At 41.0% G+C, this 24,042-nt stretch overlaps 1 protein-coding gene across 3 annotated transcripts in view; it reads left to right on the top strand.

Annotated features, from left to right (window-relative positions):
* Positions 1 to 24,042, top strand: part of LOC113004637 — a 124,306-nt gene extending 100,264 nt beyond the window's left edge. For all 3 annotated transcript variants that reach the window (XM_026138594.2, XM_026138593.2, XM_026138595.2), the window contains exon 4: positions 23,651 to 24,042. In XM_026138594.2, coding sequence (XP_025994379.1) covers positions 23,651 to 23,871 — 221 coding nt within the window. In that variant the 3' untranslated portion in view covers positions 23,872 to 24,042. The remainder of the gene's footprint in view (positions 1 to 23,650) is intronic.

Raw genomic sequence — 24,042 nt, 5'->3', positions numbered from 1 at the left:
AGGCGATAGGCTTTTCGAATTTTGTCAAGAGACAGAAATGGTAGTGACCAATACATGGTACAAATTACCAAAACGCCGCCTCTACAACTGGAAATCGCCTCTCGATGGGGGGAGCTACCCGGAACCAGTAAGGAACCAGATTAATTATGTCCTGATAAACAAACGCTTCAGAAACATGGTAAGGAGTATCAAGGCGTACCCCGGAGCAGATATTGGATCGGACCATAACCCGTTGGTCACGGCTGACGTTAAGGCTGAAGTGTGTCAGGAGTGGAACTGCCGTCAAGAGGATCGATGTCTCGAAGCTGCGAAACATTGAAACGAGAGAGAGCGCTACACTTGACCTCAATAGAAAACTGAGCCAAATAAAGGAAGTAAACGGACGTAAATACGCAGTGGAGCGAAGTAAAACGGGCTCTTCTTGAGACAAGCGAACAACATCTGAAACCATCAAGACATACGAAGAAGAAATCGTGGATGACGGACGGAATCATGGACCTAATGGAGAGGCGACGGTTGCTCAAGAATAGACAAGAAGAATACAGGAGGGTACAAACCCTGATCAAAAAGGAAATCAGAATAGCAAAACAAAACTGGATGAAAGAAAAGTGTGAAGAACTAGAGTGGCTTATATCGAGGCACGACTCGTTTAATATACACAGAAAGGTAAAGGAAGTGGCGGGTTTATATAAAAGACGTGTACCCGTGTCTATATGCGATGAGCAGAACAAGGTCATCTTAGAGGAGCGCGAGATTAAACGTACTTGGCAGGAGTACGTGGCTGGGTTTTTTGAAGACACCAGAGCGGACATCCAAGCTGGAGCGAAGGAGCCGGAGGGCCCTGTCATACTCAAATCGGAGCTGTTGCATGCCATCACATCCGCCAGGAGTGGGAAAGCCGCGGGCCCAGATGAGATTCCAATGGAACTAATAAAATTGATAGACGAGGACAACATAGAGACGATACTAGGACTATTCAATAGGATATACAACACCGGAGTAATACCAGATGAATGGCTGATATCAACGTTTGTTACCATTTTGAAGAAGCAAAGGCCAAAAGGGTGCGCGGATTTCCGTCTAATCAGCCTCATAAGCCATATGCTGAAAACATTCCTCCGCATAATCCACGCTCGCATAAGGTCAAAGTGTGAATGGGACTTGGATGACTCGCAATTTGAGTTCAGAAGTGCCTTCGGCACACGTGAAGCGATCTTTGGGACCAATGTCCTCCTACAAAAATGCCGAGACCACCAAAAAGATGTTTTTGCATATTTCATAGATTATAAGAAAGCGTTTGACCGGGTCCTGCATAACAAACTTATTGTGCTTCTCCGTCAAACTGGAGTGGATGAAAAGGATGTCCGGGTGATAAAAAACCTATACTGGCAGTAAAAAGCTGAAATAAGGATTGAAAATTTGATAACCTCAAGGGTGAACATACAAAGAGGTGTTAGGCAGGGGTGTATTCTTTCCCCCCGTTTGCTCAATCTCTACGCAGACAAGATCTTTAAGGAAGCTATAGGTGACACAGAGCTCGGAATCAAGGTAAATGGAGTATACATCAACACCATAAAATACGCAGACGACACGGTCATCATCGCCGATAGCATAGAGAACCTTCAACTGCTTCTAAATAGGATCTCAGAAGCTGGACAAAGAATGGGGTTAAATATCAACACAAACAAGACGAAGTTGATGGTCTTCAGCCGCGATAGCCATGAGAACGCCCTACTACACCATGATGTAAGGATAGAGCGCGTCGCGTCGATCATGTACTTGGGATGCCTGATCACAGAGAACCTGGACCCCGATCGGGAGGTTAAGCGTAGGATAGAGATTGCTCGCGGCGTTTTTAATAAGATGAGGACTTTCTTTTGCGAAGACAACCTTAATCTGAGGCTAAGACGGAGAATGGTCAAGTGTTATGTTTGGTCGATATTGTTATACGGCGTGGAGGCGTGGACCCTCAAAACGAGCACGCTGAACTGTCTGGAAACCTTCGAAATGTGGGTCATAAGACGTATGCTGAGAATCTCCTGGGTTGATAGAGTCACAAATGCTGATGTTTGGAGGAGATCAGGTGCGCGACGAGAGTTGCTAGTAACGGTCAAATGCAGGAAGATCGAATATCTTGGTCACGTCTTGAGAAGGGAGAAATACCGCCTCCTCCAACTGATACTAAAGAGAAGGATTGATGGCCGACGTGGGATCGGAAGGAAGAAACTCTCGTGGCTGAGAAATATTAGAGCATGGACTGGGGTGCGAAGCGCGGAGGAGCTCTTTGGATGGCGGTGGATAGAATCACCATCGCCAGAGTGATCGCCAACGTCCGGGGGACCGGGCAGGGCACGTGAAGAAGAAGAAACTTAAAATTGAATATGGTAATCAAAAGTATTAAAATTATACAATATTAAGTGGATTTACAGAAAAGTTAGTAAACATAAGATACATTCCATTTCTTATTGTATAAAGAAAAAAATTGTCACGTAAATTTATTTTTATTTGCATAAGTTGGTTTTCATCAAAATTGTGCTCACTTCTTAAATTATTTAAAATTATATCCATGTTGTTTTCATTTCTATCTGAATAAGTCCACATAATGTTTTATGCTTTATTACAAAATCCATCTTTTTTGTATGTTTTAAGAAATATGATTTTACTTAATTCAAACAAAAGCGTTATTACGTATAATATACAAACGCAAAAGTGACTTTGCTGATCTAATACAATCAACAAATGTATTCTCATCCATACATATGTTGTTATGAACACGACAGTCCTCTATACGCAATAGCAAGCATGTGACTCGGCATATATAAGTTATATGCAATCCAACGTGTCAATTTCTTCAGCTTGGCTGTTGTGACTTGCTAGCAATCAGGACAGACTCGACAGCAATCGGGCTAGCCGAGTCCATCCCGCTACCAAGTAACAACAGCCAAGCTGAAGGAATTGACGATCGCGTTAAATTGCACGTAACATACATGTGCCGAGCCACATGCTTACTATTGCGTATAGAGGACTGTTGCGTTATGTAAATATATGTGGACTTATTCAGGTAGAAATAAAAACATGGATATAATTTTAAATAATTTAAAAAGTGAGTACAATTTTGATAAAAACCAACTTATGCAAATAAAAATAAAATTACGTGACAGTTTTTTTCCTATATACAATAAGAAATGGAATACCGTTTCTCGTAAAAACAACCGTTTTGAACAAAAATATTTAACATTTTTAAATAAGAAGTTTCTAGTGAGGTTCAATATTGCTTTAAATAAATCAGTTGAAAATATAATACAATCTTCATGAAATCTTTCATTACAAGTTTCTGCACTAAATGAAAAAATAAAAAATGTATATAAAAAAAGTCGTCCGTATCTTATATTAAACGATAGCGGCGGTCTTCTCCGGATCGACAGTCAACCCTTCCTTTTACACGAGAAAACCAAAATACTTCACTTGGGACCAACAGAATTTACTCTTCTCTGGGTTAATCGTGAGCTCCGCTTCTCTAATACGCGTAAATACTTTGCGTAGCCACGTAAGATGTTCCTCAAAAGTTCGCGTCATTACCACGATATCGTCGAGATAATCAAATGCATTCGGTTCCATCTCCGGACCGATTAAGCGATCTAATAGTCTCTGAAAGGTCGCTCTCGTTAGGCCATACGGCATCCGCGTGAATTGAGAGAGTCCTTTTCCCGGTACGCGGTGTACTCTTTACTCTTTTTCTTGAGCGGTATTTGCAAATAAACCTGACTAAGATCGATGGTGGACAGGTAGTCCGCTGGGCGAATTTGATCTAAAATCGCGTTCATGTAAGGCAACGGATACGCGTCCTTCTTCAATACCTCATTTAACCGACAAAAATTGAGACAAAAACGGTATTTGTTGTTTGGCTTTTTAATCAGTAGGATGGGTGTCGATCACTTGCTTTTCGAGGGTTCAATAATACCGGCTTCTAACATCGAATCGACCTCAGCGTAAATCGCTTCCTGTATCTTCGGTAACACAGACTAGTATCGCTGTTTAATAGGCGCATGCCCGCTGACATCTATACGGTCTTCCGTTAGCGACGTCGCTCCGAGCTTCGCGGGAACGTCCGATATCCCCGACGCTAAAAATTCCGATAATCGCGCGCTCTCTTCTGCCAACAGCTCCTTTAAACCGCTCTGAAGCGTTGCGCGTTCGCGAGCAGTAGGCGTCTCCCCCTCTTTTGGTGGGTGTATTACGATATCGGTCGCTTCTTTAAGCGTCGAATCGCGCAAGCATCCCTTTTGATCGGTGGGATCTTCTCCCGTCCTCTGCTCGGGCCCGGTCTCCCCTCGCGCAAGCGCTGCCGATAGCAAGCTCGTGGTCTTGATTTCCAGGGGATATTGTTGCGTGATATCATCCGCGAATCCCCACATACTTCCCGCAAAATTAACTACAGTACCGAAAGCTGTCAAAAAGTCCATTCCTAATATAAACAGCAACGCTAACGTTCGTAACGCGTGCGACTTTCAATTTCGAGGGGCACATCGACCTCCCCCCCCTTTTTTTTTGTTTAAGGAGAAGAAATGCGTTACCGCATACCCCAGGCCCCGGGGAAGGCCTGGTGGTTATGTGACGCTCTTTCCCGACGGCGACATGCCGTCGAGGGCCTACCCACTAAAACCTCTCCGGGTGTTCTGCCTTGGTCCATGACTGGGGGGCTCCGGAAACGCGTGCAGCATATTTTCGGAGCCCCCCGGACCCGGTCGACCTGGCCGAGTCGGCGCGCCAGGTGCGCCCTAACCATGGGCGCACCTGGCCGGGCTTGAGGGCCTGTCTGTCCTAGGTCGGGGGAGGGGGACACTATCCCCCCCCTTCCCTCTTTTACTGGTGTTTTGGGGGTAAAGCCCGGGGTGTCCGGCCCCCGGCCGTAACCCTGGGCCTCTTTGCGCCGCGTTGACGGCGGCGCGGCCCTTCTTCTTACTCTGGGGAGGAGAGAGAGAAAACCCTTCCCTCTCCCCCCCACGGCAAGGCAGTGGGGGGGAGCGACTTTGCGTTATGTCGCAGGGTCGCTCCCCCCGGACCGTCAGGTCGGGTCTGCCTTGCCGGGCTCATTAGTATGAGGCGCCCTCCTCCCGCGGCTGCGTGTCCCAAAAGCGGGGCCAGCAGCCGTAGGGGAGGAGGGTCGCCTCCTCTCCCCATTGGCGTTGTCGCTCCCCTCCTCCTCAATTGTGGGGAGGGAGGGGGCGACCGCGGCTGATCTATTGGACCCCCGCCGCCTTTTAGCAGATGGGCCGCGGGGGCCCGGGGGGCGGGGGGCAAGCCTTCTTCTTCTTCGGGGCGGCCAGGGGGGGGGAGCCAAGGTGGGTCATAGCCCCGTCCCCGCTGTCCCTGTCGTCGTTGTTTACGCCGGGGGGCATGCGTCCCCCCGGCCTCCTCTCTCTTACTTTTTCGGCCTCCTCCTTCTGCCGCAATTACTTGCTCGCAGAAGGAGGAGACCGCAACCCATGCTCTCTCCCTGCTGACCATCTGGCTAATGATGGCCCGCAGGGAGAGTTCGTCACCAATTTTTTCTCTCAGGACTCCGCGCAGCTCCTCCCACGCTGGACAGTCTTCCAGCGTGTGCTGCGCGGAGTCCCGATTCGCCTCGCAGTGATGGCACTGTGTCGTCTTACGTATCCTGCACAGGTAATCACCGAAGCAGCCATGCCCGGTAAGCACCTGTGTCGTCCGGTAGGACAAGCCGCCCCAAGGGTGGCCCACCCATTCGTCCAAGTGGGGTAAGACGGCCTCCAAGATCCGAGATCCTGCCGCCGGCGGGTCGTTGACGAGACTCTGTCGCCAAGCTCTCATGGCCCGCCGGCGTGCTCTCTCCCGTAGTAGCGCGGCGACCCTGGCGGTAACCACTCCCCCCTGCAGGCGGACGGCCTTCGCTCTGGCGTATGACCATGCCAGAGCGTCGGCCGTGATCGACCTCCCCCCTCATCTGCGTCGTCTGGCTGGTCGCAGTTGTCACGCGGCGGTCCCTAGCCCGACAAAACCGATATCCCAACGATTGCACTAATTCAATAGCGGCCGGATTTAAAAACGTACGACTCGACCCGGAATCCAACAAAGCGCGAACGTCATTACTCAATATCTTAACGCGAATGAAGGAGAGGCACGATTCTCTAGCCCCGAACAAATTACAAACGAAATCTGCGCGTATTGACATTACTAAATTATTGGGGGGATGTTGGCAGGAGTCGTTTTTCCCCCCTCCCCGGCTCCCTTAGGCGTTTTCCGAACAATCGGGGCACGTACGCAACGTCACTTCCGCCTTGCCGCACCTATAGCAGTGAGTGCGCGGAGCGAATTTACAGTCACGCGCAAAGTGGCCAGTCTGGTCGCAATTTCAGCACTTGCCGGGATTGCTACGGGGCACGCTTGCAGACGGGGTGGCGATTGAGGTACTAGCCGCGGCGGTGGTCGACGCGGACGCTGCTGGGGCCGCGTCACTACAAGCCTTCGCATTTTTCCCTCTTCCCGCGCGTGCCGTCCCCTCATTCTCGCCCGAACGCGATATCTCTAAGCGGCTAGAGTGTCATTCAATTTTTCGCTTCGTCCCCCCTCCTTTGCAGGACGATAGGCTAGATCAGGGAATACCGAGCGCTCGGGTGGTGGAGGCGCCCGATAACTTCAGGCTGCCCGACAACAACTTTCCGCGCGCGTTGCCAATAATTCGAGCCATTAAATCGGTGACCGAATCGCGTGGCACCATCGTCTGCAAGCGCGGCAACATGTGACGGTGTGCATAACCAATTTTCTCTTCTTCATTCCGGGGGTGAGAGACGGTCAAAAAGCGCATTCAAACACGTCAAATAATCCACGACCGTTTCGCGCTTGCCTTGGATGCGTCGCATTATTTTATCCAGCAAGGCAAACTAGAAGTCGGGATCCCCGAATTGCGCACGCTTTGAACGTAACCCACGTCGTTAATTTCGCGCGCTTAGCACGGAATCAATGAAGCACGACATCCAATAAGAAAAGCAGTAGGCATAGCAATATGTCTGCATCGTCGACCGGTATTAACTCACGGCCCTTCTCAATTTGTAATAAAAAAGTTTCCGCATCTTCTCCCCGCGCACCGGAAAACTTCAGGTTCCATCGCCGCATGATGTCGTAAGCGGTGGCCGTGTCGTTTGCCCCTGGTGGTCGACGTCCCCGTCCCTCCCGGACGCGTGAACGCTCGCTCGCGGTCTCATTGCGTCCGGTCGCGGTACCTTCCTCTCGGGGAGATCTAAATGCCCGCAGTCCGATAACCATTGCGCCCCGTCCGCGCCACCGGACGATTCTCCTATTCGCATCGTTCGCAGGTAACGCAACAATCTTAACGCGAGCGCGGATTGAGAACTTTCGGTTGAGAGCTCCTGCTTTTTAAGTGCGGCAATTAACTGTTCCAGGGTAGCCGTGAAAACCCACATCGTCGCACTTATTCGGGCTCATTGTTCGGCAATGTTATTCTCCCGCGCAACCGACCAATTTTCTCGCGCGCAAGGTTTCGGCAAAATTTCACAAAAGCGATAACAATAGCAAGCACGAAAATAAACGATCACTCAAAGTGTATTTTATTATTCAAAATATTTGTTATATCCGAACGCGCAAACACGGCACTCCGGCTGCGTGCCTTTCTCCCAGATTCCTCGGCGTGTTTACTTCTACGCCAAGCACTACAATCAGCACTGAGAGGCAAATTCCACTGTCACAAAATAATATTCACAAATATTCGAAAATTAAACACGACAAAATATTTGCGGCACTGTTTGCCGATATTAAGTCACAAAATCCTAAATAATAAATTCAATCGCCAGTTCACAAAACTGTTACAATCGGGAAAATAATACTCGCACGCAAAAATCAAGACGGTATCAAAAGCGTAATAATATTAGTAATAAAGGACAGTTAAGATAGTCTCCAGAAATTTTGATACTATTTTTCAAAGGTTAGCAGGGCTTAATAATTGAAAGTTGAAAATGGCTTGCAATAAGTTATCAAAATTCTAGCGAGAACAGGGAAGTACACAAACTCATACGGGACGCACACAACACTTGCTCAGGAAAAACAAAAACAATTGCTTACACTTAACATAGAATCTCTCGCCGGCCCGAAATTCCTCCGATAACACCCAAAGAAAAAATGTTTAGTTGTTTTGCCCGCGTCTCGCAAAGGCTATAGAAAAGAAAGTTTTACTGGCGCGCTCTACCTTGGGCGCCAAATTTTGTCACGTATTTTTTTTACGCCGGAAAACGACGGCATAATGCGCGATCAAACAAGGCAGCCGAGATTATACGCGAAACACGCGCAAGAGCGACGGAAACACCGATAGCTACGTTCACACCAAATCGCGAAATTGGGCGCCAAACGCGATTATACCGGTCGCGTTGCCGGGTTCACTCTTCAACGCTAAACGATAATTCATACCACGCGATAGCTCGTCACATAAAAACGCAAAATCGTCGCTCGCACGCGGCCAGCTAGCTGCTCTAATCGGTAGATGAGCGGGATAGCAAAGATTTGGGCGAAGCGGCTCTCTTACGGGGGGAGACGGATAGGCGAGAAATCAAGCAGAGTGAGGCCGATGTAACAAGCAGAATATAATGTATTGTGATGAAAAACAGGAATAATATACAGCCAAAATTAAACAAACACAAAAAAAACAGCAACCGCAATAGCTAAAGCGTTGGCGAAAAAATAAAGGAAACGCTAGAATTAACTTAACTTCTACCAATTGAAAGCGAGGACTACGGTGGTTGATCACGCGCGGGACAGTCAATCGCGCGCGCTCGGAGCGGAGCGGCAAGAATCCGATAGCCACGTTTTTGCTCACACAAGCCAATTAACTCAACAAGAGGCACAATACAAGATACGCGCTGACGACAACGCAGTCGTCGCAACCGAAATACAAAATTACCCGGAACGCGTTTTACGACAAGGCGGCGATATCGCGGGCGGCCGTGCGATCATGGCCATGGTACGACTCGCGCACGTGCGAGAGGGCTTCGCGGCTTCCTGGGAAGCCGGTCGTCCGCGAGCTTCTACGGCGGGACAGCGAACACCCACGCGGCAGCCGACAGCTGGGTGCCTCGATAAGGTCTCGCGCTTGAGGTGGAGAGCCAGCCAAACACGAAAAAGGTGCGCTCAATCGCCACGTGGCGGGCGCACTTGCACACTGACCTAATGGCCCCACCTCAGAGCACGAGCGAGCCGGCACCGGCAGCTCGTGGCTTTACACCGTGTTTAGAGGGTCACCTCGACGATGACTCCGATCTTTCTCTTGGTCTCTTGGGCCCTCTTGGATCGTCCACACTGGACACGCTTGCCACGGCCGGACACTCTCGCCGATATGGATTACGCCGATAGCTAGGCCGATATCCCTCGCTCGCTGGGTTACCGCGACATGCACACCGAGCGCCGGGTCGCACGCAAAAGCCGGGAGGATCGCACTCGATGCGCGATCGATGGATGCAACCCCTCCCACAGGGTGCGTGATGCCTTCGCGCGTAGTTGCCCGGCCTATCAGCGGCCGCCCTTATCTAGCCGTGACGTCACGGCCGCGCAGTGACGGGTCTCCGCCGGTGTCGCGCGGTCCCCGTCGGCATCTGATATCCTCGCCGCTCTCGCCGTCTTCGCGGGCAGCAGTGGCTTCCTTCCCAGGCGACAATCCTCCGTCGCGATTATTCCGGGTGGACAGCCGGCATCCAACGTTCCTTGTTCTGGCCATTCGTCCGCTCTAGCCTGTCTATCCTCGACGCCGCGCGCGACTCTCGCGTGGCGCTTATTCGTTGCCACGTCTCGCCTCGTCCTCCTCTCCGTCGGCAGCTTTCCGTGCGCCAGCCCTGAACGATCGTTCGCTCCCTTTCTTGCCGCAGTCAACATCCCTTGTCGCTGCTGCTCTTCCGGCGACGTTTGTCGAGGCGACCGAGTTTACATAAAAAATAAGCCGCGAATAAATAAATGAAAATAATAAACGCTACGCAGTCCCGCCGGAAAGTTCACTCTCTCGCTTCGTGCCCGGCCCGGTCATATGCGCCTCCTTGCGCGTTATTTAGGCAGAGGACGGAGTGGCGAGGCAAGGAAAACCGCCACGTCACTACACACATACACACACACACACACACACGTGCACACACGCACACACACACACACACACACTTCCGATCATGGAAGTTCGGACACCTGCATAAATTTTAGTAAATGGTTATTTAAAAAATTATAACGTAATTATACAAAACAGCTATTACATTAATTTCAAAGCAGCTTTTAAAATATATTAATTTAGAGAATCAACGGAATTTTTTACTTCTAATAGTTTATCTGTTTCACTATCTATTCTTTTAAGTACAATTAATCACTCTCAATTCATCTTGTTTGTTTCAGAAGCATTATTTTAAGGTTACTTAAATTAAATTCCTAGAGTTTAAGTTTTTTTTCTGAAATATGCGAGGAAAACCAATAGGTATTGAAACACGATCCAGGATTGTTATCCTCCACGAAGAAGGCTATTCTATCCGGCAAATCAATCAAAAAGTTGGAATTCCAAAGTCAACGGTTACAGATACTATTCATCATTTTAAATATACAGGAAGTTTAGAGGATCGCAATCGCCCAGGACCATCGAGAAGCACTTCTCATGCTAAAGATCAACATATTAAGTTAATAAGCAAACGCAATCGCAAGTTAAGCACCAGAAATAGCTGCTGAATTCAATCGCGGACATGATAAAGGACTTTCTGTAAGCACTATAAAACGCCGATTACAAGAAACTGGCTTACACGGCTGCGTTGCTGTGCGAAAACTCCTTTTGCGAAGAGGTAATAGACTAAAGCGTCTCGTATGGGCACGAACGCATCAAGAATGGACGGTGGAAAACTGGAAGAAAGTGCTTTGGACAGATGAATCCAAATTTGAAATATTTGGAGAGAAGAAACGAATTTTCGTAAGAAGATTCAAAGACGAAAAATTCATGCGGGATTGTGTTTTACCAACTGTAAAGCATGGGGGCGGTTCTGTTTAAGTTTGGGAATGTCTTTTTTACGCAAGCACAGGAGATTTAGTTAAGATTGATGGAATTATGAGAAAAGAGCAGTATCGTAATATTCTTGAGCAACATGCAGTTTCATCAGAAGATTAATTGGTAACAATTTCATTTTTATGCACGACAATGACCCGAAGCATATATCAGGATTGTGCAAAAATTATCTAGAAGGTAACAAGATAACATTTTGACATTAATGTCATGGCCTCCTCAAAGCCCTGATTTAAACCTTATAGAACTTTTGTGGGACGAACTTGATCGGCGAGTAAGAAGAGAAGCTCCAACATCTCAACAACATCTCTGGGATATCTTACAGAGAGAATGGAACAATCTTGAACGCGAAACGCTTACAAACTTAATTGAAAGAATGCCACGCATTGTCTGTGCAGTATTAAGTGTTAAAGGGGGATATTTTAATAAAAAGAAAGTTTAACTTTTATTTTGTTTAATGTTTATTTATCCATTATAGTTTATTTGTTCATGTTTCCAAAATAATAAATGTTATAATGCATTCTGATTTGCTTGTATTTTCGTTTATTTTACAGTATTTTAAGCCTTTTTTCGAAAATAAAAGAGGTGTCCAAACTTTCATGAGTGGCAGTATATACGAGGTGTGATCAAAAAGTAAGGTGACTTTTTGAATTTCGCGCGCTCTGTATACTCTAATTTCAAAATTTTTTTTTTTGTGTTGGTACACTCGTCACGATCATATGTTCACAGTTTTGACTATATAGCATGTGTTGTTTTTATGTGAGAGGCATAAAGGTTAGACTCGTGTTTGCGTGCTCGGCGATTTTTTGCTGTTGAAAATAATGGAACAGAGAGTTTGTATTAATTTTTGTGTAAAAAATGGTATTAAGTGTTCAAAAACTCTTGAAATGTTGACAGTGGCGTACGGTGAGTCAACTTTGAGCAAAAAAAATGTTTATAAATGGTATAAGTTATTCCAAGAGGGCCGAGAAAATGTTAACGATGAACCTCGCTCTGGACGCCCCAGCACGTCAAAAACCGACGAAAATGTTCAGGAAGTGAAAGAAATTGTGTTAAAAAATCGTCGAATCACGATTAGAGAAATAGCTGATGATCTTAACATATCGTTTGGCTCATGCCAATCAATTTTAACGGATGTTTTGGGTATGACACGTGTGTCAGCGAAATTCGTTCCAAAAATGCTTAATTTTGATCAGAAGCAACGTCGCATAAACATCGCCCAAGACATGTTGAACGACGTCAATGATGATCCTGATCTGCTCAAAAAGGTTATAACTGGTGACGAAACATGGGTATATGGTTATGACGTCGAAACCAAAGCCCAATCATCCCAGTGGAAGAGCCCAGGAGAGCCAAGACCGAAAAAGGCACGCCAAGTTCGTTCGAATGTGAAGGTTTTGCTCACAGTTTTCTTTGATTACCGTGGCGTTGTGCATCAAGAATTCCTACCACAAGGTCGTATGGTAAACAAAGAGTATTACCTTGAGGTTATGCGGCGTTTGCGTGAATCAATAAGAAAAAAACGTCCGGAAGTGTGGAAAGAAAATTCATTCTGCACCATGATAATGCACCTGCGCACATGTCGTTTCTAGTGAGTATTTTTTTGGCCAAAAACAATACTATCATCATGCCTCAGCCACCGTATTTACCAGACTTGGCCCCCTGTGACTTTTTCCTCTTCCCAAAATTGAAAAGGCCTATGAAAGGACGAAGATTTGCGACGATTGAAGAGATTAAGGCTGCATCGCTGGAGGAGCTCAAGGCAATACCCAAAAGTGCATTTCAGAAATGTTTTGACGACTGGAAAAAGTGTTGGCACAAATGCATTGTATCAGAGAGGGATTATTTTGAAAGGGATAACATAATTTTGGATGAATAAATGAATATTTTTTTATAAAAATGAAAAGTCACCTTACTTTTTGATCACACCTCGTATAATCATATATATTTAAAGAATAATCCAAAGGACTTATGAGATAAATAATTAAAAAAAAGGAGCAAATGTGAGTCAGACGCTGTTTTTAGAGCGTATAAAAAATATGTTATTTATTTAATTTCCATTAACTTCTATACGTTTTGACCTGAGTTTAAGTCATCTTCAGCGGTAAACAAAGATTGTAGTATTTCCCGTCACATGGCGTAATTAGGTGTTCTTTCTCTGTCCGTAACGGGTGGTAGTCCGCGTAAAAAATTTTCAATTTCTGAGATGCAATGGAACGGTCAATATGCTTTTGATGTAAATTCGCAATACACAGCATTTTCACTCACTCACCATGTAAAATGAGGCAAAAGGTTCACAAATTATGCAAGTTTACTCAATAGTGTGGATTAGATACTGATATAAATTAAATTACATTAAATTGACGATAATACAATTCTTTGAAATATTTCACGACTTAAAGCGTGTACTTGTCAGCATTATGGTCAGAGCTGTACTGTTTTCAAGCGTTCGTTACTAAGCAGTACAGAGAGTGAAATTAAGCAGGGATAAGAAAGTTTACAAACTATAGGTCAAAAATTAAAATCTTTTAAGGATACAAGTATAGGCATAATGTAGGTACTCAGTGTCCACTTGCCTGTTAAGGCCATTGTTTTGGCATTTTATATATAGTATTTTTAAAATCAAGCGCTTCCCCTTCTAAAAAGCATTCTCTGTCAAGGATGAAATCATTCTTTCAGTCAAAGTCGTGTTTACTATTGATTCTATGTTTTGTGCTGACTGATTGTGTATTGATATTTTATTTTATGTGATTTTTATGCTCTGATATTCTGGTTTTTAATTGTCTGCATGTTTGCCCCACATATGAAGCATTACATTTCTTGCATAGAATCTTGTAGACTATGTTTTTTGAGACGTTTTAGAAAGACTTTCTTTGTGTTCTCTAATGATTGACCCCAATTTATTTAGATTGAAATACAAACTTTTAGTATGGAGATGCTTAGTGATATTTTTGAATTTCATAGAAATTGAATGGATGTACGGGATGGTGAATTATTTCTTTCTATCAGTACGTTTACTCGAATTTTCGTTGTTAGAAAATCTTTTATCTCGGTTCTGTTTCATGAACAGGTAGTCAAATCTAGAATTTATGGTGATAAAAATAAAATCCATGGGGTAATCATTATTCAGAATATCATTATTTCAATAATCATTTTTAAATTATCTTGTTGAAATGAGGGATGTGATAATAAGATTGCTTTGTCCACCATGTCTATAATTGTACCCTTTTGTTGTGAAAGAGAGTGCGAAAAATAGTTAAGGAATCTCCCAGAGAACGTGGGCTTGTGGTACCAGTTGAACTCCAGAGTCATGTGTGTCTTAACAAAGTCACATCAAAGAAATTCAACGTGTCGTCTCCCATTTCTAAAATGAATTGTAGTCTAGGATGGAAAGCATTGAAACTTTTTAAGAACAAGTCTTCAAAATGACGCGATATGGTCATTGCTATATCATCTACATACCTCACATAAAAAAAGGGCGTAAAGCTCATGTTTTTTAAAACCCACTCTTCTAAGTCACGCATGACTAAGTCCGTTATTATTGGTGAGAAGAAAAAGCCCATGGGTGTCCCAAAATTCTGTTTGTAAATGATGTTGTTAAAAGAAAAATATGTTAAGTTTAAAACCATTGCCAGCCCTTCCATAAGCTCATCTTTAGGTATATCGTAAATTTTTGAGACATCTGTCCACCGTTTCAACACACTGTTTATAGCCAGGTCAATAGGAATGGTGGTAATTAAAGAGATCACATTCAGTGAGATTAAGACATGATCTTAGTCAATTTTAATTTTTTTCAATTTGTCAATAAATTCAAAACTGTTGTCGATATGGCTAAAAATATTTGGAACGTTAACGGACATCAATCCTTGCAAAAAGGCGCCTAAAAAATATAAGAGACTATCGATGGATGAAACAATTAGTCTAAAAGAAAATCCTGGTTTATGAATTTTGGGGAGTCCATAGGCTCTCGGTAAATTTCCATCACTATTATTCAACTTCTTATAAATATTTGGTGATATAAATTTATTATTTTTCCATCTTGTTTGCAGGATATTTAGATTTTTTATTATTTTTTTGTTAGAATCTTTATTTATTATAGTATAAGTGTTTTCATCCTGTAGCATTTCAGTAATTGGCTACCGTAATGTTGCCTTTGTCTGCGCGTGTAAAGGTAATGTGTGAATTCTCTATAATAAATGTTTTGTTTAATTTAGTTAGTTGGCTAATCCTATAATTCGTTTGATTATTTGGAGTTTTATGTTGCAAATTTTTTATAATTGAAATGGCTCAGTTCCTGATATTTAGTTGTTTCTTGGTGTCGTTTCTATGTTTCCTTTAATACATTTTATAAGTTCAATGGTTCCTTTATCAATTTGTTGTAACGGTAGAAAAAAATTTTTCCCGAGTTGCAGCAAATATTGAACTTTGTGGGAAATTGTGTTTAAAGTTAAGTTTACAAACCATTTATTTTTTAAAGAGTCTAACAAAGTTTCAAGAATATTGTTCTTCAACGCATTAGCCCCTATTTGTATTTCGACTTTCTAAATATCCGGAGAGAGGTTAGAAGTATTAATGTTTGGAATAGCCTTGAAATACGTGAAGGTATTATCATTACAGTTAATTTCTTCGACACACTTAATTGGTTTTGTTCTTTCGTCTGTCATTTTCTTATGTTTAAGGATGAGTCAATTTATTTTTTTTTATCTATTCTAGCCCTTTCTAGATTGTCAAAGCAAAGAAGCGACATTTCTTGACTTTTAAAAAAATTATTATAAATGTAAACAGGTAAGTGTTTTAAAATTCTGCTAAGAAGGCAGAAGATTTTATTTTTCTCTCCCGTTGCAATGGGCTTGAATTGCACTTTCTGACAACTCTTTTGTCAAAAGCTGCACTACATCTCGCTGTTCTTTCTCGACCTCCATAGTGATATCCGACAAACACACGATGCACTGACCTCATTTCGAGCACATCTAACAAACAAATGACACAGCTGTAAACATTTGTGCTGTTCTCTTTAATTCCCAATAAAGGTCACGTCCATAAACCCTCAGAAACGGTTTACCAACGTCCGCGTTATGCTCGTTATACATTCTATCTCGTTTTCATTTGACTGACCCTAATATATATATAAAATATTTTTCCCCAGACAGTTATCAACAGTCTAAATTAGTTCACCTGTGCTACAATAGTCGTTTGCTGGCTCCTACTCCTCGGCATGTGTTCCGAATCGCCGAATGTGACAAATCAGTACATATTGCAGCATCACTTTGTAACGTAAATCGGGCTCTGAAAACTTGGAGTGAATACACAAGTGATTCGGATAAATTGATTATAATTCCAACAAACAATTTAATTAACAAAATTCATTGGGCGCAGTCTCACAGGGACCAACGATATCCGATATGTATTGTTTGCGCGCGTAGCGATAATAGAGAGAGAGAGAGAGAAAGTACGACCTGGTGTGATGCTCAATGTCGCAGCGCCTTTAGAGTGAAGGAGACGACGATTCCCCACGTTTGTGAGTCATATAATCCAGTGCTGCGATGCCGTGGTGTGGCTGGATTTGGAGCCGTAGGACTTTTCGCGTTCACCTACGCTCGGTGTTCCGCACTTGCGTCATGCTCCGTCGACGTCTTTAACTTCGGAGCAAGCCGTATCTTCTTAGGCTCTGGCGTCGTGTCGGCGTATCTCCGATTACGTCTTCTCAATCATACGACACAGCCGGGCTCCTCCGGTTTTGATCTTGTGCCCAGGCCGGTCCGAAAGCTTCTGTCTCCTAATTCTTCGGTTTCCGAATCTTTTCCCTCGCCACCCCGTCCTGCCATTCCTTCTATTCTTCTATTTCCTTCTCTCACATTCCATCGTTCTCCTTGCTCGTCTCGCGCTTTTCCCTTTCCGCTGGGCATATTTCCCACTTTCACCTATACCTATCTCTCTCCTCTATCTTCCTTCTCTCTCTCTCCACTACACCTCACAATTTGGTTAAACGCTCTAATTTGTTAAAACTTTTAATGTCAATTATATCACAAGTTTTTAATTTTTCTTGGAAATACACTCTTTGTACCGTCCTAAACATTATTCTTCAATATACTAGCCTCTTTTTAAGCACCACGCTTCTTATTCTCAACTTATTGCTCACTCTCTACAGAGCACATATATGAAAGAGAGAGAGAGTGAGTGAAAAAGAGGAAGAGAGGGAGAGAGGGCGAGGGAGAGAAAAAGAGGGAGAAAGGGAGAGGGAGGAAGAAAAGGGGGTGTGAGGGAGGGAGGGAGAGAGAGAGGGAAGGTAGGAGGGAGAGGGGAGAGAAAGAGAGAGGGAGGAGAGAGGGAAGAGGGAGAGGGAGAGGGAAAGGGAGAGAGAAAGGGATTGATTGACCTTTATTTAGCTTTCACAGCTATTTCTTGTACACAATATTATAACTATATATTAATATTAACTGATATATATTCTTTTAACAGCCTCTTAAACGCTACTAATTCTCTACATTGCTTAATCACAGTGGGTAACGAATTATACATTTTTATACTTTCATAAAAAAAGATATTTGAGCATTTCTAGTTTTACGGATAGTTACTGCTAAATTTCCTGTTTGCCTCGTTCTTCTATCGCATTCTCCTCCCACTATCTCTATTTTATTGTTTAACGCTTTCAAAGCCATGCTATTTAATATTTTAAAGATAAATACATTAACGTTACAACGTAGCCGTTGCCTTACAGGCATGAACTGTAAGGTGTGTAGCATGTGTTCAATTTTGGTATATTTATTGCACTGTAAAATTACTCTCATGGTTTTGAGCTATCTGAATTTTATTCAATTGGGTTTCACCCATCCCAACTAATAGAGTGGCACAGTACTCAAAATGAGGTGCTATGATGGATTTGTACACAATACATCTTGTATATGCTGACACAAAGTTAACTATTCTATTTAAAAAACTAGTCTTTTTCTCTATTTTCTTAAGTATATAATCGCAGTGGTCCTGAAATCTAAGTCTATCATCAAGCATTATACCTAAATATTTCATGGTTGATACCCGTTCTATTTCAATTCCATCCAGACACTTCACGACAGTAATACCTCTTAATTCTTTTCTAATACTTCTAACTATCATATATTTTGTGATACCTGCGTTCATTTTTAACTTATTTATATTCATCCAATGTTTGATTACATTAAACGCCATATTCATTTTTACCTCTACATCCGCACTACTTTCTCCACTTACATATATAAGCGTGTCATCTGCAAACATTTTTATATTGCACCCTTCTGGACAGACTTCAATTATATCATTTATATATAATATGAATAGCAAAGGTCCTAGTACTGTACCTTGTGGCACTCCATATTCTGTAGGCAATAATTTAGACCATATCTGATTGAATCGTACCTGTTGTTTCCTATTACTTAAGTATGATTTGAACCATACTAAGGTCATTCCTCTAATTCCGTATTGATACATTTTTTCTAACAATCTTTCTCTATCTATTGCTTCAAACGCTCTCTTACGATCCATGAAGATAACTCCTACCATTTCTCCCTCGCTCACTATTAATTTCCATTCGTCTATGACGGATTGAATCGCTGTTTCACACGAATAATATTTTCTAAATCCCGCCTGATGTTCTGTTATAAATACTGTTAAATTCTGTTAAAAATACCGTTTGTTTCCAAATATGTTTCAAGTTGTTCTTTTATTATTAATTCTAGCACTTTTTCATATATTGGTAACATATTAATAGGCTTATATTAACTTGCTTTATTGGCTTTATCTTTGGAATTGGTATTATAGTAGAGGTTTTCCAACCTTCCGGACAGTGACCTTCTCTTAAAGAATTATTTATTAAAATCGCAAATTCTTCTTTTATTACGGGAAAAACTACCTTCAATATATCACTAGTTATTCTCTCTTCCGTACCTTTCTTTTTTGGTAATCCCATAACTATTTCTTCTAACTGCTCTAGTGTAACAACCTCAAAACTTTCTATAATTCTTTTGTTCTCGATAGTATAAATAGTTTTCTTATTTATATTCATCCAAAATTCAATTATATCACTGCCGGATCTATCTACCTTTATAGAGTTTACTATACTATTAATACTTTGTATATAATATATATTAAATTTATCGGCTATATTGCACTCTTCGGTATTGCCTAAGATCTGAAAATCTATATTTCCTATTTCCTTTATACCTACTCGCTCGCCTCTAATTACTTCTTTCAAGGTTTTCCACATAGTCGTAGGATTTTCTTTATTAAGATCTATCATACTTTTGTAATATTCTTTCTTTTTTCCCTGATTAATTTTACTACTCCATTTCTTTCAATTTTATACTGTGACTAATTTTGTTCGGTACTGTCTTACAATGCTTTCCTAAATGCCTTATCCTTCCTATCCACAGCCTCTCTTATCTCATCTGAGAACCATTTTTTTTCTTCCCATACTTTTGGAATTCTAAATTTTTTCTTCGGTGCCATTACATCTAACGCATCTACTATACTGTTAATAAACTTTTTCGCTCTCTCACTCACACCCATACATTCACATTGCCATCCCTGACTTTCCTGTAATTTGTTTTTTACTAAAATAACAAATTCATCTTCATCGAACTCTTTGTAATTTCTAGCGCTAAATTCTCTGTATTTACTTTCATTTTTACTCACACTTAACTCTACTTTTAACCACGCATGGTCCGTAATCTTAGGTTCACGATTTACTTGTACTATTTTATTATTATAAGAGAAAATTAAATCTATAATTGTCTGACTGTCTTTTGTAACTCTTGTTGGTTTGTTCACATACTGTTTAATGCCCAAGCTTAACATTGTCTCTCGTAATTTCTTTGCATAAAACGAATCCGTCATAAGGTCTATATTAAAATATCCTATTACCATGCATTTTCCCTTTATTACTAACTCTTCTACTATATCCTCAAAAAATCTCATGAAATCCCCGTGCGATGGGCTTGGTGAATGATATGTTACCATTATCACTCCTTTATATAGTTTTTCTTTTATTTCTAGTGCAGCACACCAGCAATTTTGTTCTAACTTTTTTATTAACAATACTTCATATCTAATATTGTCTCTTACATACATAATAACTCCCCCAGTGTTTCTATTTTCGGCATTGCATCTAACTACATTGTAACCCAGCACATTTACTTCACTGTCTTCTATGTCACTAATTGGCCTGGTCTCCGACATTGCTATCATCACAGGATTTATCTTTTTCATAACCTGATGGTGGAGTTCGTCTATGTGCACTGGTAAGCTCTGCGCATTTGTTTACATAATTATTTCTTCTTTCTTCTGTAGTTGCTATTTTGTATCATGCCAATCTGCTCTCCTCTTTTCTTCCTGTAACGCCCTCTTAAAAGTCAAATATTCTCGACTGATGGCTTCATGTTCGTCATTTATTTTTACATTGTATGTTCTATTTTTGAACATACAATTCACACATTTGCTCTCCGTCGCTATGCAAACACGCGAGCTATGATTCCCTGCGCATTTGCAGCATGTTTCTCTTCTCGTACAATTTTTAGCAATGTGGAAGTACCCCCAGCATTTAAAATATTTTTTCACACTGACATAATTAAATACAGGACATTTTTTCCATCCTATATTTAGTTTTGATTTCTTCAATATTAGTTCGTGCGTCTCTTCATCTACTTCCATTATTATTGATTCTTCTTCATTTCCTCTTCTTTGATTGTTACTTTTTGCTTTAACCATTCTCTTCACAATTCGCATATTTACTATATCTATTTTATTCTGCTTCTTAATCGTATTTATTAGTTTTTTATCATCTAAGTTTACCTTTCTAAATTTATGTTAACAATTTTTACTTTTGGTTTTGATTGAGACGACTCGAGCACTTTATAATTCTTTCCCAGCTTAGCTTGTACTGTCTCTTTTAATTTTTTCACCTTTTCTCCAGTTTCACAACCTATAATTACTACTCCTTTGCTTCCTTTCTTTAATTTCGTTAGTCCCATTGTCATATTTTGTATATCTACCTTCTCTCTTATTACTTTTTTCGTGTCTTCACTCTCCTTTTGCAATTTTGGTTTAACTATTATAACATTTTCTTTCTTTTTTTCTTTAACTGCTTCACTGTAGCTTCTCTGTAGTCCTTCCTTTGATCCATATGCTGTTCCCTGTATCATTTTCTTCAAGTTTTCCAGTTCTTGCTTGACATTTCCTAATTCTTCTTGAACTACTTCTTTAATCATTATTTTAATTTCATTTTTACCTACCGCCTCATCTTTTGTTTTTTTTACAGCTCTTATAATTTAATCTATTTTTAAGTCAATGCCTGACCTTTTACTTCCACTGCTCATTGTTGTGACCGCTCCTGTAGACCCTACAGATCCTGTCGATGATGTCCTATCTCTTCCTGGTGGTGTCGGTACTTTCTCAATATCAATGAAAAATTCCTCAAATGGGCTTTTACACGGCACGTACTCTTGGTTTCTGTCAAGAATTCTTTGCTTATTTACACATCCTGGATGGTAAAAAATCTTTTGGCAAGTTTTACATTTAACAACTTTGCTCTTAATTGCCTTCTTACATGCCGAGCATCGGTATTCTGCATATTCCTCGTCCATGCTGATAATTACCGGCCAAAACCGTTAATATCAGCATATGCGATCCGTCACTTGTGATCCACTTACACACGTTAGCACTATTGTGTCCACATATAATATCTACTGTCTTGTGAGACTTCGATGTCCCGAACAATAAATTCACTGCTCACATTTACAGATCACCATATCCTGGCTAGATAACTTTCACAGCTATCCTTACTCTATGGCGGCGTAAGTCAAACAACTTATTTTACGTCTTTTCTCACTTTAAATCACTCAAAAATTATTACATTTACGGAGCGATTCTTGACGTCTTTTCCTCGCGAGCAAGCGAGACAGAGAGAGAGAGAAAGAGGGCGGGAGGAGGGAGGGGGAGGGAAGGAGGGGTGATGGAGAGTGGGAGGGGGTTGGGGGGATAAGTGAGTAAGTGAGTGAGTGAGTGAGTGAGTGAGTGAGTGAGTGAGTGAGTGAGTGAGTGAGTGAGTGAGTGAGTGAGTGAGTGAGTAAGTGAGTGAGTGAGTGAGTGAGAGAGAGAGAGAGAGAGAGAGTGGGAGAGAGAGAGTGAGAGAAAGCGTTGGGGGGCGACAGAGCGACACGGGAGTAATGGTTTCCCTTTCCCCTCGTGTCGTCATCCCTCGTATCGTTAAACACCCTCCCCCCAGACCCTTGACATGTGACGTCCCACACGCACACGCATACGCACAAGCGCACACGCGCACACACACAAACCATATACGAATACTCTCTAGTACATACTTATCTAGAAACGGTCCTATATCACTATTGCTCTGTTTTGTTATGGCGTGAACTTTATAGACGGAAAGAACCGTGTTGCTGAAGTATCTAAAAATTTAATTAGATGCAGATCTGGGCACGTATTATACATTTGTTCGGAATCGATTCCAATCGGAATTATTCCGTTTTTCCCTAAATTTCAAATGTGTTTTCTAGGGAAAACGGAATAATTCCGATTGGAATCCATTCCGAAGAATTCCATAATAGATGGAATTCCTTAAAAATAATTTTGTTAGGTCATTAAAATAATTGTGTTGAAACATTTAAATTGATTAGTAGAATGTCAAAACTTTTTGTAGTATTACTTGTCATGCTTGACTATCATAATTATTTTGATGCTCCAATAAAGTTATTTTCAGATCTGTATCCAGCTAAATTTTTAGATACTTTTGCAAAATTGTTCTTTCCGTGTATTTACAATTTTTTATTTTATAATATTTTACATTTATATTTTTTATTTAAACAAATTTAATAATATTGAAAATAAAGAAAGAAATATTATTAAGGTATAAAAAAATTATACCATTATATTTTATCACATTTTATTTATAAAATTTTACAAGTTATTCTTAAAGAACGTCTTTTTGCATTTCTTTTTATACTAGTAATGTAATTTTTTTTTAGATGTATAATAAATACATCTAACAAAAACAAAGTTTGTGTGAATTTTAGACTTTGATTAATATTTTTAGGACTTATTGAAAAAAATTAAAAAAACTTGTAGACTTATTTAGAAAATTATACTGAAAAACAAATTTTGTATTTCTAAAACTTCCTTTAACATCATTATCTCGATTAAAAAAATATTTTCTAAGTTTAAAAATTACTTATCTTACTAATTAATATTTATTTGAATCAAAGAAATGATTCGATTCGTAGAAACTTTTTCAGTCTCGAAACATATTTATTATTTATTTATAGTTTCTGTTTTGATGTTTGCTTGAACAATTGTTTACATTGATATAATGCTACAATTATTTGGCGACATGACCCAGATTTAAACAAAAGTTTTGTTTTGTAAAAAATTTCTCTATGCAATTGAAAGAAACAACATTATAAAATTATGCGTTTATATAAACTGCAATAAATATTTATACACTACAATATCTTCAAATTATGTTTTAATTATCATATAGTAATATTTAATATAAAAGAATTTAATATTTAAGATGATGAAGTTAATATTTCAGATAAAGAAATTAGTATTTTTTTTATACAGTACCACCTGATACTCGAGTTATCCGAGGATGTGGATGGGATGAATCAAATTATAAAGGCCAATGTTATCAACGAAGTGGCTTTGGTGGTAGACAAGAGGTTTGCTCCTGTTTGTCTGATCTTTGTAATTCGGCAACGCCTGGACCTGAAATTTGGCTGCTTCAACACTTTATTTCTTCGTGTATTCTGATCAACTTATTACTAATGTCTTTATGGAATTAAATATTCTTAAAAAATGTTCAAATTTTCTGTAGAATTTAGATATAAGATTATGATAGACATAAATTAAGAATAATAGAAAAATTAATATCAACTTTCTAATGATGTGAAATTGTACACCAGATAGTTAAAATAATAAAATTATTCATATTAAAGGATGAAAAATCAAGAAAA

Source organism: Solenopsis invicta, chromosome 4 (assembly GCF_016802725.1).
Source record: "Solenopsis invicta isolate M01_SB chromosome 4, UNIL_Sinv_3.0, whole genome shotgun sequence".
NCBI lineage: Eukaryota > Metazoa > Arthropoda > Insecta > Hymenoptera > Formicidae > Solenopsis > Solenopsis invicta.
The sequence above is the reverse complement of the archived record's forward strand: the minus strand, read 5'-3'. Positions and strand labels throughout refer to the sequence as shown.